Genomic DNA, 13261 nt, shown 5'->3' on the forward strand with positions numbered 1-13261 from the left:
GGGAGGGATGCGAACATTCTTTGAGTTCATTCAAAATAGTTCAATGGTATTCTGGAAACTTGAGGAATCGAGGGAAATAGATTAGTGCAGGAAGATGACGTACAATATAGTTTGTGATCTTGCGGAATGGTGGAATAGGTGCGAAAGGCCAGATAGCCAATATGTGCTCCTTGTTTCAGAAGTAAAGTAACTAATGTGGGTGCAAGTCACCATGTGGAGTGGGAGAGGCAAAGAAAAATCACCTAAAAACAAGGGTAAATTAAAGACTGCCATTTTTTTGGATTCTCAATCACTGAGTGTGTTCAAGAAGGTGATTAATTGATCTTGAGATATTGTGGGAATCAATGGATAATGGGGTAATTAGTGCTGAGGGAGAAGATCACCCATGATGGTAATGAATGGTGGAGCAGGCATGAAGGAGCAGATAGCGTGCTCCTGCATCCAATTCTTATGTTCATGACCTCAGAGCATTCCAAACACTTGACACTGATTGAGAATGATCAGCCATGATCACATTGAATGGCGGTGCTGGCTCGAAGGCCCAAATGGCCTACTCCTGCACCTATTGTCTATTGTGTATTGTCTATTGACAAGCAAGGAACTGCTTTTGAGGAGTGGTTATTATTGTTATGTATGGAACAGGACAGCCAACCTTAGACAAGATCCCACAATCACTAATATTATAACGATTAGATCATTTGCTTTCTTATGATTGGCGGATAAATGTTGGCCAGGATACTGGAGAGAATTAATTTGCTTTCTTACATTTAATCCAAAGGTATATTTTGCAACCATTTGGGAGGACCACTGAGGCCTTAGTTTTAAGATCTCACGTCCGTCACACACTGCCTTAGTATATTGCTGGAGTTTTACGTCTCATGCTCAAGTTTGTTAAAGAGAGGTTAAAGCCAGGCACTTTTTGCTTGAGAGACAAAAGTGTGATTGATGTACTGAACCAAAGCTAATATTTGTGAGATTCATGATTTCAGGTGAAGTATCAACTTTGCCATGGAACTTATGAAATTGAATATCTAGCTCAGAGTAGGCTTACACTTACAGATTTGTCCATAGGGAGATGCACTGGAGAGCTGTTAATGTCCTCTGGGGCTATTCCTGCAAGAATCACCTCTATGAGGAAATAAATCTAAAGAAAATAGAGAAATGTTTCACATGAATCTGTTATAACAAATATATGACCAGTAATTAAACATATGCATTCTTTAGCAGAAGAATACGATCATGCATGTTTTCATTTGTGTCGATTTTCTGTTTTCTGGTAATTTAAAAATGTTCTGTCTCCAGGACTCAAGGTAACCCGGTACGAATCCGGCATTCACATTCACCTCGAAGCTTCCGACAGTACCGCCGCTCCCAGTGTTCCGATGGTGAACGATCTGTTCTGTCAGAAGTAAAGTATGTATTTTTTTAATCCATAATTGTATCTCTTGGCTCAAACAATTTTAATGCTGGGGGGGAATATTGGAAATAAACCACTTTTATTTGGCCCTATCATCTGCAGTAGAATTCAGAGCAGCCCTCCACAAAGCAACATACTTGCAGTCAACAATACTTTGTATCAGATAGAAGCAACATGCTTGTTCTAATCCTTCTCTCCAGAGATGCTGCTAGTCAAGCATTTTGTATCGACCTTCGATTTAAACGAGCATCTGCAGTTCTTTCCTACACACAATGCTTGTTCTAACTGCAGTTCCACGTCTGGTGTTTTGAATTGAGAATATTGATGATCTATCTTCCATTTGCAATGGTGAATGGTAAACTGTTGATTGTTGCAAATACAGTGCATTCAGAAAGTATTCAGACCCGTTCACCTTTTCCACATTTTGCTACAGCCTTATTTTTAAATGGATTAAAAAAATTTTTTTTAACATTAATCTACACACAATATCCTATAATAAAAAAGTGAAAACAGGTGTTTAGAAATGTTTGTAAAAGAATTAAAAAGAAATAACAGAAATATAACATTTACATAAGTATTCAGACCCTTTGCTATGACACTCAAAATTGAGCTTATGTTCATCCTGTTTCCATTGAATATCCTCGAGCTGTTTCTACAACTTGATTGGAGTCCACCAGTGGTACATTACATTGATTGGACATGATTTGGAAAGGCACACACCTGTCTATATAAGGTCCCACAGTTGACAGTGCATGTCAGAACAAAAACCAAGCCATGAAGACAAAGGAATTGTCCGTAGACTTCCGAGACAGGTCTGGGGAAGGGTATAAAACAATTTCTGCAGCTTTGCAGGTCCCAAAGAGCACAGTTGCCTCTGTCATCCTTAAATGGAAGAACTTTGGAACCACCAGGACTCTTCATAGAGCTGGCCACCTGGCCAAACAGAGCAATCGGGGGAGAAGGGCCTTGGTCAGGGAGGTGACCTAGAACCCAATGGTCACTCTGACAAAGTTCCTCTGTGAAGATGGGAGAACCTTCCAGAAGGACAACTATATCTGCAGCACTCCACCAATCAGGCCTTTATGGTGGAGTAGCCAGACAGAAGCCACTCCTCAGTAAAAGACACATGACAGGAGTTTGCCAAAAGGCACCCAAAGGACTCTCAGACCATGAGAAACAAAATTCTCTGGTCTGATGAAACCAAGATTGAACTCTTTGGCCTGAATGCCAAGCGGCACCGCTCATCACCTGGCCAATACCATACCTACAGTGAAGCATGGTGGTGGCAGCATCATGCTGTGGGGATGTTTTTCAGTGGCAGGAACTGGGAGACTAGTCAGGATTGAGGGAAAGATGAACGGAGCAAAGTACAGAGAGATCCTTGATGAAAACCTGCTCCAGAAACGCAGAAATGGCTTTGTGACAAGTCTGTGAGTGTCCTTGAGTGGCCCAGCCAGAGCCCGGACTTGAACCCGATCGAACATCTCTGGAGGGACCTGAAAATAGCTGTGCATCGACGCTCCCCGTCCAACCTGACAGCTTGAGTGGATCTGCAGAGAAGAATCGGAGAAATTACCCACATACAGGCCAAGCTTGTAGTGTCGTACCCAAGATGACTTGAGGCTGTAATCGCTGCCAAAGGTGCCAAAGCAAGGGATCTCAATAAGGGAGTAAAGGGTCTGAATACTTATGTAAATGTGACATTTCAGTTATTTATTTTTAATTACTTTGCAACAATTTCTAAACACCTGTTTTTGCTTTTTTATTATGGGGCATTGTGTGTAGATTGATGATTAAAATTTTTTTTTTAATCCATTCTAAAATAAGGCTATAACGTAGTAAAATGTGGAAAAAGTGAAGGGGTCTGAATACTTTCTGAATGCACTGTATGTCCTGGTGCAAACTGGTAGATTCTAAAGCATAGACGTTCATTACTATTTTCACCTTGAGGGCATTGTCAATGTGACTCTTCGTTTGCTGTGAGCTTGCATTTGTGGCTTCAGCAAGTGGAAGATTTCAGTAAAGTAATTTGCTGCTGAGAATCTGTCTCCAACTCCACCTTACCCTCTTTGAGTTATCTTTGTCAGGTTACTTTACAAGATGGATGTTGGGATGCAATATAGTTTACAGGTAGAAGCAAAGTCCATCAGCAGATGCCATATCACTCCCTGCAGACCTACTCCTGCTTCTAATTTGTCTGTTTGTACATTGATTGATGTGATTTGCCTATTCTGCATTCTGCAGTGGAGCCTGACTACCTAGCTCAAGTTTAGCAGGACAAAAATACATGAAATGCAAAAAACTGCTAATATTGAAAATTTGAAATAAAAACAAAAATGCGCTATATACTCAGCAAGCCAGATGGCATTTTCAGGAAGGTAAATGGAGTTAATGCTTTTCATCAGAATTTAAGGTGTTGAATTCAGGTTGGATCAGTTTTGTCAAAGATTATAAAATATTTCCCATAAATTTAATTGATTCCATTATAAAGGTACAATTCGGACAGGAACTGGAAAACGATTCAATTCCAACAGGTTTGTGTTCTGCGGCTTGTTTCGAGTGGAACCAGGAAATCTCCAGCTGGCTAAAGTTTGGTTTGAAAGTTTGGGCATTCTGTGTTGGAATTGGAATCCCATATTTGACTGCCAACAATTGTCAGTCGGCTCTATCCCAAAATTTTGTCTTTTGGAACTCGTGTGCTAGTTGGCAGAAAGCATATCTACAGAGGACATGATAAAGTTCTTGTTATTTTGCCTTTGCAATGTCATTTGATTTAATTTTCAAAGTGTACTTCTTAAAGCGGGGCTTGAGATATTTCCATTTTGAAACCCAATCTTTTCTGAATGATTGCTAAATTACTGCTAAATTATGGCTAATTTAATATTGAGTCCTTGCACATGAGGAATTGTAATTCAACTGCCCAATTTTATTTTAGCCTAATGGGTCCTAGACTCGAGACTCTTTTCCTTACTTATTTCATCTGATGATTTTGAATATAGATCCCAGTGAATACCACACAACCTTCAAAAATTATAGTCCAGAAATAATAAAGTGGATTCTAATGACATCCCTCTATTCATTTCAAGCATATTTTGAACTAACCTTTTATATCAATAAAGATAGCCGAAAGATCAATATATTCAATGTCAATATACTTATATTCCCAGAGTAATTTTCAATCCTGTTTTACAAAAAGATTGTCATATTTGTGGAATAGTTTTCTCATGTTTAGTCATCATGAATTTTAGTGGTCAGTGGGCGGCACAGTGGCGCAGCGGTAGAGTTGCTGCTTTACAGCGAATGCAGCGCCGGAGACTCAGGTTCGATCCTGACTACGGGTGCTGCACTGTAAGGAGTTTGTACGTTCTCCCCGTGACCTGCGTGGGTTTTCTCCGAGATCTTCGGTTTCCTCCCACACTCCAAAGACGTACAGGTATGTAGGTTAATTGACTGGGTAAATGTAAAAATTGTCCCTAGTGTGTGTAGGATAGTGTTAATAGTGTTAGTGTGCGGGGATCGCTGGGCGGCGCGGACTTGGTGGGCCGAAAAGGCCTGTTTCCGCACTGTATATATGAAATATGAAATGAAATGAAATGAAAAAAATTAATTACAAATGTACATGATGCCTTTATACCTATTGCATTACTGAATTTTTGGCTGAGTAAATTAAAATTTGTTTTAATTACTGATTAATAAAAATGTTAGTACTTCAAATTATGATGCCTCATATTATAATGTAGCAGATGTATCCATCTGTTTATAGCTCGAGAGCTGATCTTGTGCCACCACTGTCAGTGACCCGTGCCTCAGATGTTCAGGGCCCTCATGGATCATCTGCACCATTGAATCAAGTAAGTTTTAAACAAACCATTCATAAAGTATTTTTCGAGCCACATGATGTTCTGGGGCTTGTGTAATTATGAAGAAAATACTATCAACCCTGGAGAATGTACCATAAAGTAGACACAAAATGCTGGAGTAACTCAGCGGGTCAGGCAGCATCTCGGGAGAGAAGGAATGGGTGACGTTTCGGGTTGAGACCCTTCTTCAGACTGAATGTACCAGAAGTTGATTATCTGATTGGAAGAACAGGGTCTTACCTAATGGGTATACAAATTGAGAAATATGGCATTCTATAATTCTCCATGGAGTTAAAGAATATTAAAAAATCTATGGAAAACTTATTTGTGAAAATAAGCACATTTCCTAAACAAAATCGTAAACTTAAATATGAAGAATATGTTTATGCTTTACTAACTTATATCTGCATGAATATTTATGCACATTTTTTCCCTCCTACTAAGTAAAAGATTAATTAATAAAGAGTGGGCATTGTGAATCAAAAATTTGTAAATGAAATGATGGAACACATGAGTAAAATAGCAATTATACTTTGTTACTCTGCTTCAATTTTTATTTTTTTTGAAGTAGAACCTATTTTAAGATATGGTATGTAATCTCTTAATTTTGAAAAGATGGAATACAATTATTATCTTACAAACAACATTACTAATTTTCATTTTGGTGGTATAAAAATTGCATGTTAGTTAATAAGTAGATGAGCATGACATATAATTTTGTTATTCCTCTGTAATCAGAAGCAAAATAAATCTGAAGGATGTACAACAGAAAGAAAGGCGCAAACTCCAAGTGATAACTGGGATTCAAAATACAATGTTAAAACTTCCAGAACTATACAGACAATGAGGATAAAGAATGAGACCTGATTATCTTTAACTTGTCAGCTGAAGGAATTGTTGCGCATGTCATGATGTACCGAGGATTCCATTAGCCACCGTTGCTTTTGCCTTGAGAGAGAACTTGGTTTGAAACTGGTTTAATATAATACATCCTGTTTCTGGATTTTATACTGATCTCATATATATTAACAACTGATTTTGGGTACCTCCTTTTTTAAATATATTTTCTAAAAACAGTTATGGAAAACTTTTTTATGCTTTTTGTACTGAAATATTCATTATTGACCCTTGATACACTTGAACAATGTTAAGCATACAAATTTATTTAACATATCTAAGGTTTATCTATTGCATTCAATGCTTTCCACACAGTGCTCTCATGACATTATTCTCAATTGAATGCACCAGGTTAAAAATTGTATTTCCTCTTCTAAATGAATGATTTGTGTATTACTTGTATGTCTCAATACATCTTATTAGTATTATTTGTTTAGCATTTCTAGTCGGCAGGAAAATTTACTTAGATGTTTTGCATTCCATTCCCTAGTGTACTGTCAATAAATAAGTGAAACCATTTGTGTGATATCCTTTTTATATGGAGTATAAATTGATCATACTTTATGCTTCACCAAAATAAAAATATAATACCTGAATATTGAAGAGACCAATGTGGGAATGACAGTCTCTGTCGCAAAGATCACATTTGTGTGTGGTCTCTGGTTTGTTGAAGTTGCTGCGCTCCTTTCTGCGTGCCCGCTTTTCTGCCGCTGCATTCATCAGTTTCTCTTCCCCCGTTTTGAGATGTTGGTTTAGGGTACCTCTCCACTTCGTACGGTCAGCAGACCTCCCAACCCATCCGAATTTGGCGGAAAGTTTCCGCTTTCATATTTCATTTCCGCGATTCCGATTTCACCTTACATTTTTCTGCAAAACACATACCTCGCCGCTCGCCCTGCCTCTTACCCTGGCCTCGCCCGGCCTCGCTGCTGGCCCGGTCTCGACTCGACGCTGGCCCGGTCTCGCCTCGCCGCTGGCCCGGTCTCGCCTCGCCGCTGGCCCCTCCTCGCCGCTGGCCCGGGCTCGCCTCGCCGCTGGCCCCGAATCGTTTCACCGCTGGGCTCGCCTCGCTGCATAGCGCGAGGCCCGTTGATGTTGGGAGAGGATGGGGAGGGGGGCAGGGGAGGGAGGAGTGGGAATCGGGGGGGCAGAGGAAGGGAGGGGGGAATGGGGGTGGGACGGGAGTGGGTGTGGGAGGGGAGTGGGGGTGGATGGGAGTGGGGAGATGGGGAGGGGGGTTGAGGAAGGGAGGGGGGATTGGGGGTGGAAGGGGGGTGGGTAGGATGGGGGAGGAGGGGATGGGAGGGGGTTAAGGGGGAGTGGTGGTGGGGGGAAAGGGAAGAGGAGTGGGGGATAGGCGGGAGTGGGGGGGTCGGGAGTCAGGCGGGAGTGGGAGGGCGGGAGTCGGGGGGAAAGGGTGGAGGGGAATAGGGGGAGGGCGGGAGTCGAGGGGAAAGTGGGGAGGGGAATAGGGGAGGGGAATAGGGGGGAGTGGGGGTAGAGGGGGGAGGGGAATAGGGGGGAGTGGGGGTAGAGGGGGATGGGGTGGGGTAGTGTGGGGGACATGGACTGTTGTGATTTGCTGTTGAAGTCCACTGGAGCACGTATGTCTTCAATGAAATTATGTATGTGCATTTTTAAATGAAACTCTTTTTTCATAACTTAGTCATACATTTTGTGTAAGGAAAAAGCAAAATAGAGAAAACAAAAAAACAAATTTTCTTTGTGTTATAAAACGTATTTCTGTTCAATAACCTTTCTATAAATAGCACAATATACTCATGATAGGCCTGACTTTGTACATGTAGACAATAATAGACAATAGGTGCAGGAGGAGGCCATTCGGCCCTTCGAGCCAGCACCGCCATTCAATGTGATCATGGCTGATCATTCTCAATCAGTACCCCGTTCCTGCCTTCTCCCCATACCCCCTGACTCCGCTATCCTTAAGAGCTCTATCTAGTTCTCTCTTGAATGCATTCAGAGAATTGGCCTCCACTGCCTTCTGAGGCAGAGAATTCCACAGATTCACAACTCTCTGACTGAAAAAGTTTTTCCTCATCTCAGTTCTAAATGGCCTACCCCTTTTTCTTAAACTGTGGCCCCTTGTTCTGGACTCCCCCAACATTGGGAACATGTTTCCTGCCTCTAACGTGTCCAACCCCTTAATAATCTTATACGTTTCGATAAGATCTCCTCTCATCCTTCTAAAATTGCCTACACAAGCAGAAGCCTAGTCGCTCCAGTCTTTCAACATATGATAGTCCCTCCATTCCGGGAATTAACCTAGTAAACCTACGCTGCACGCCCTCAATAGCAAGAATATCCTTCCTCAAATTTGGAGACCAAAACTGCACACAGTACTCCAGGTGCGGTCTCACTAGGGCCCTGTACAACTGCAGAAGGACCTCTTTGCTCCTATACTCAACTCCTCTTGTTATGAAGGCCAACATTCCATCGGCTTTCTTCACTGCCTGCTGTACCTGCATGCAGAACTACAGACTGTTCAAGAACTACAGACTGTTAGAAATAATAGTCGTTTTTCACACATGAATGTAGCGCAACACGTACGCGCATTTGGCGTGCATACTTTTTTTCCTGAAAAGTTGCATTTCGCGCCATATTATGAATTTTGATGTAAAATTCCGAATTTTGGACATCAAAATTCCGAATTTGTAAAATCAAATGTTGGGCGGTCTGGGTCAGCTGCAAGAATTATAAATCTTTACCACCTCTGAATGCCCCTATGCTGAAATGTGACCCCTGGTTCTGAACTCCTCAGTCAGAGGAAACATGCTCCTTGCAACACTAAGAATTTTGTAAGTTTCATTGAGATCACTTCTCTTTTTTTTTTATTACTTGGGAATACAGACTTAGTCTATTCAATCTCTCCTCAGACAGCAAACACTTTAGTTCCACAAACCTTTCTTGTGAATCTCTGTACAACAACTATATTTTAAAAGAAAGGAGACCAAAACTACACAGTCCTCCAGGTGGGGCCTCACAAAGGCTTTACATAATTGCAGAAAGACTTATTTAACCTTGTACTCACTGTCTTGCACTTAAAACCAACATCCCATCAGCCCATTTAATTGCTTGCCATACCTGCATGTCAGCTTTCAGTGAGTTGTGTACAAAACATATGGAACCCTTTGAACATCAACATTTTGCAAACATCAACTATTATAAAAACGTGCTTTCTGGCTATATCTCTATTGTTGATCTAGATCATGTTTAGTCCAAATACCGATCTGTGATATCCCTACTAATCACAGTCTGAGAAAGATTTATTTTTCCCTTTCTTTGTTTTCTCTCTGTTAACTATTTCCCAGTTCATGTCAGTCATTGCTCTCCTACCCACCCTATTTCATGCACATTAATCTTTAACCTCATGTGTGGAACCTGTTGAAAGCCTGCTGAAAATCTAAATACATCACATTTGCTGATTTCCCCTTATCTATTATACTAATTACAACTTCAACGAACATCAATATATTAGTCAAACAATTCCCTTTTCATAAATCCGTGATAACTCTGCTGAATCTAATCTTTGTGTAGGTGTTCTGTTATGATGTCTTTAATTTAAACTTCCAGCATTTTCCCTCCAACATTGGTTAACTTAATACAGTTCCCTGTATTTTCTCTCCTTCCTATCTTCATTTGGTGTGTCATATTTGCTGCCCTCTAACCTGTGGTAACCATTCCAGAGTGCAAAGAATATTTAAAGATTATGACCACTGTATCATTGCCAGTTCTTTCAAAACTCTGGTGTTTCAGATTTCAAGAATCAGCAGTATTTTGCTTTTGTTTGGCTGAGAGAGATTTAAAAGGACACCCATTGCCATTTACTGCAGTAAAGTTCATTTTTAGTCAGACTGTAGTCAGAGGGCCTGAAGCCAGCAGTTATCACTGTTCCTGCCAGTTCCCGAAGCCTGAATGTTTTGTCGTGTTGATGCAAAAGGAAATTGTGCCGATCATTATAATGAGATAAACTGATGTTCAGGTCATTTTGGGTAAAGTACACAGCAAGAATGCAACTGGATAAGTTCCAAAAGTGGAGGACGAGAGTGAATCAAGTTAAGAACTGCTAATGTACCACAGTCAGCAAAACATTTGTAATAACAAAATATGACTATAGCTTGATTGAACATTTACCCTGTGTAAGGATAATTGATTTTTACTGCTAACTGGTACTTTGCAATGACAAATGAGATTATTAGACATGGATCATTAAAAAAATCTTTGTGACTTGTAGATTTAATTCCTTCCAGCTCTAGTACTTTAATACAAAGGAATCATTTGACGCTGGAGTTTAACTCTGCCATTCTGGCCAGGATGACTGACCAAGACTTTTTTGGATTTATTACCAAAGAATTTGCCGTTTCATCATATTTAATCAAATAATCCAATAATCCTGGATTTGTTATTGCACAGAAGCAGGCTATTCAGGTCATTGCCCATCTCCTTGTCGAATGCTACTATTTCTGGATAGCACTGCAGTTACTTTCCATTAAGCATCTATCACATTCCCTTTTGATTAAATATTTGCACCATCCTTGTAGGACATAAATTCTAAATCATAAACAAATTCCTCTTAAAAACTTTCTGCCGACATCCCTCCCACTGGCTTTACATTTCACTTTTCTTTCACTCCTCTCACCTCACCATTTAGTCTCCTTATCCTTTTGTCTCTTTTTCATAAGTTCTAGGAGCAGAATTAGGCCATTCAGCCCATCAAGTCTACTCCGCCATTCAATCATGGCTGATCTATCTTTCCCTCTCAACCCCATAACTCCTGACACCCATACTAATCAAGAATCTGTCAATCTCCACCTTAAAAATATCCATTGACTTGGCCTCCACTCATTGTTTATGATTTGGTCAATTCCACAGATTCCCCACCCTCTGACTAAAGAAACTCCTGCTTCGTCGTCGTCGTGGCTATCCCTCAAGATCGAGGCTGATGGTCTACGTTCCGTTGCTTTTATGATCTCTCAGGTGGCTTATGTGTCCAATCCTGGCTTTGAAAGTTCTTCGGCGTTCAGGACAGGTAATTCCAGAGAAAATTCAGAAATCGGAGATGCAAAGGAACTTGGGAGTGCTAGTGCAGGATTCCCAAAAAGGTCATTTATAAGGCACAGGTTGGACCGCATTTGGAATATTGTGAGCAGTTTTGGGCCCCTTATCTGAGGAAGGATGTACTGGCATTGAAGAGGATCCAAAGGAGGTTTACGAGAATGATCTCAGGAATGATTTGGTCAACATATGATGAGTGCTTGACAGCACTGGGCAGTCTATAGGTCACATATCTATGGCAATGAATTCCACAGATTCACCACCCCCTGGCTAAAAAAATTCCTCCACATCTTTCGAAAGATACGTCCTTTTATTATGACACTGTGCCCTCTGGTCCTAGACTCTCCAAATAGTGGAAACATTCTCTCCACATCCATTCTATCCAGGCCTTTCACTACTTGGTAAGTTTCAATGAGGTTCCCCCTCATTCTTCTAAACTCCAGCTCAGAGGTGTCAAACGCTCACCATCCGTTAACCCAATCATCCCCTGGAACTTCTTGTAAACCTCCTCTGGACCCTCTCCAACGCCAATACATCCCTCCTCAGATATTGGGTCCAAAGCTGTTCCCAATACTCCAAATGTGGTTTGACCAGTGCCTTGTAAAGCCCCAGCATTACATCCCTGTTTTTTAATTCTAGTCCTCTCGAAATAAATGCTAACATTGTATTTGACTTCCTTACTACTGATTCAACTTGCAGATTAACTTTTTGGGAATCCTGCACCCGCTCTCCCAAGTCCCTTTGCACCTCTGATTTCTGAATCCTCTCCCCATTTATAAAAATAGCCTACATCTTTATTCCTACTACCAAAGTGCATGAACGCACACTTTGCTATGCTGTATTCCATCTTCTTTGCCCACTCTCCCAACCTGTCCTTCTACAGACTCCCTGCTTCCTCTACAGTACCTGCCCCTCCACCTATCTTTGTATGATCCACAAATGACCACGAAGCCTTCAATTCCATCATCCAAATCATTCATATACAATGGGAAGAATTGCAGCCCCAACACCGACCCCTGTGGAACACCACTAGTCACTGCAACCAGGAAAATCCCCCTTTATTGCCAATCTTTGCCTTCTGCCATTCAGCCAACCTTCTATCCATGCTCGTATCTTTCCTCTAAATACCATAGTTTAACAGCCTCAGGTGCAGCACCTTATCAATGGTCTTCTGAAAAAACATGTAAACAACATCCGCTGACTCTCCTTTGTCTATCCTGCTATTTACTGCTTCAAAGGATTCCAACAGATTTGTCTCCTTTACAAAACCACGTTGACTTCAGCCTATTTTATCATGTGCTTCTAAGTACTCGGAAATCTTATCCTCAGGAATGAACTCTACAAACTTACCAACCACTCAAGTCAGGCTAACTGGCCTAGAGTTTCCCCTCTTCTTGAACAGCAGAGTAACATATGCAATTTTCCAATCCTCTCAGACCACTCCTGACTGGTGATTCTTGGAATCACTACTAATGCCTCCATAATTTCTAAAATTTACTCTTTCAGAACCCTGTGGTATCATCCATCTGGTTCAGGAGAATTAGCAACCTTCAGACCTTTTAGCTTACTAAGCAAGTTCTCCTTAGTAATAGCCACTCCACTAACCTCTGCCCCCTGACTCTCTTGAATTTCAAGCACATGGTAGGTGTCTTTCGCTGTGACGACTGACACAGTAAATGTATTCAATCAATCTGCCATATCTTTATCCCCCATTACTACTTCCTGAAATCAACAATCTGCTCCTTGGTCTTGATAATGTTGAGAGATAGATTGATGTTCTGGTACCATTCAACTAAATCATCAATATCCCTACTGTACTCTGACTCATTGTTTCCCATTAATTGTTCAACAATAGTGGTATTGTTAGTGAATTTAAAGATGCCATTGGAGCTGGATCTGGCTACACAACAGCAGTATAGAGAGAGTAGAGCAGGGGATTGAGCACATAGTCCTGAGGTGCCCATACACTGAGGAGGAGGAGGAGGAGGAGGAGCTGTTGCAAATCCTATCC

The 13261-nt window shown here is 41.0% G+C and overlaps 1 protein-coding gene across 4 annotated transcripts in view; it reads left to right on the top strand.

Annotated features, from left to right (window-relative positions):
* The window catches only part of epb41l4a (erythrocyte membrane protein band 4.1 like 4A), a 139003-nt gene extending 132322 nt beyond the window's left edge, over nucleotides 1–6681 (top strand). For all 4 annotated transcript variants that reach the window (XM_078396358.1, XM_078396355.1, XM_078396356.1 and 1 more), the window contains 3 exons: nucleotides 1303–1413; nucleotides 5181–5268; nucleotides 6016–6681. In XM_078396358.1, coding sequence (XP_078252484.1) covers nucleotides 1303–1413; nucleotides 5181–5268; nucleotides 6016–6144 — 328 coding nt within the window. In that variant the 3' untranslated portion in view covers nucleotides 6145–6681. The remainder of the gene's footprint in view (nucleotides 1–1302; nucleotides 1414–5180; nucleotides 5269–6015) is intronic.
* Nucleotides 6682–13261: the final 6580 nt, after the last annotated feature.

This window comes from Rhinoraja longicauda, chromosome 3, assembly GCF_053455715.1.
Source record: "Rhinoraja longicauda isolate Sanriku21f chromosome 3, sRhiLon1.1, whole genome shotgun sequence".
NCBI classification, from domain to species: domain Eukaryota; kingdom Metazoa; phylum Chordata; class Chondrichthyes; order Rajiformes; family Arhynchobatidae; genus Rhinoraja; species Rhinoraja longicauda.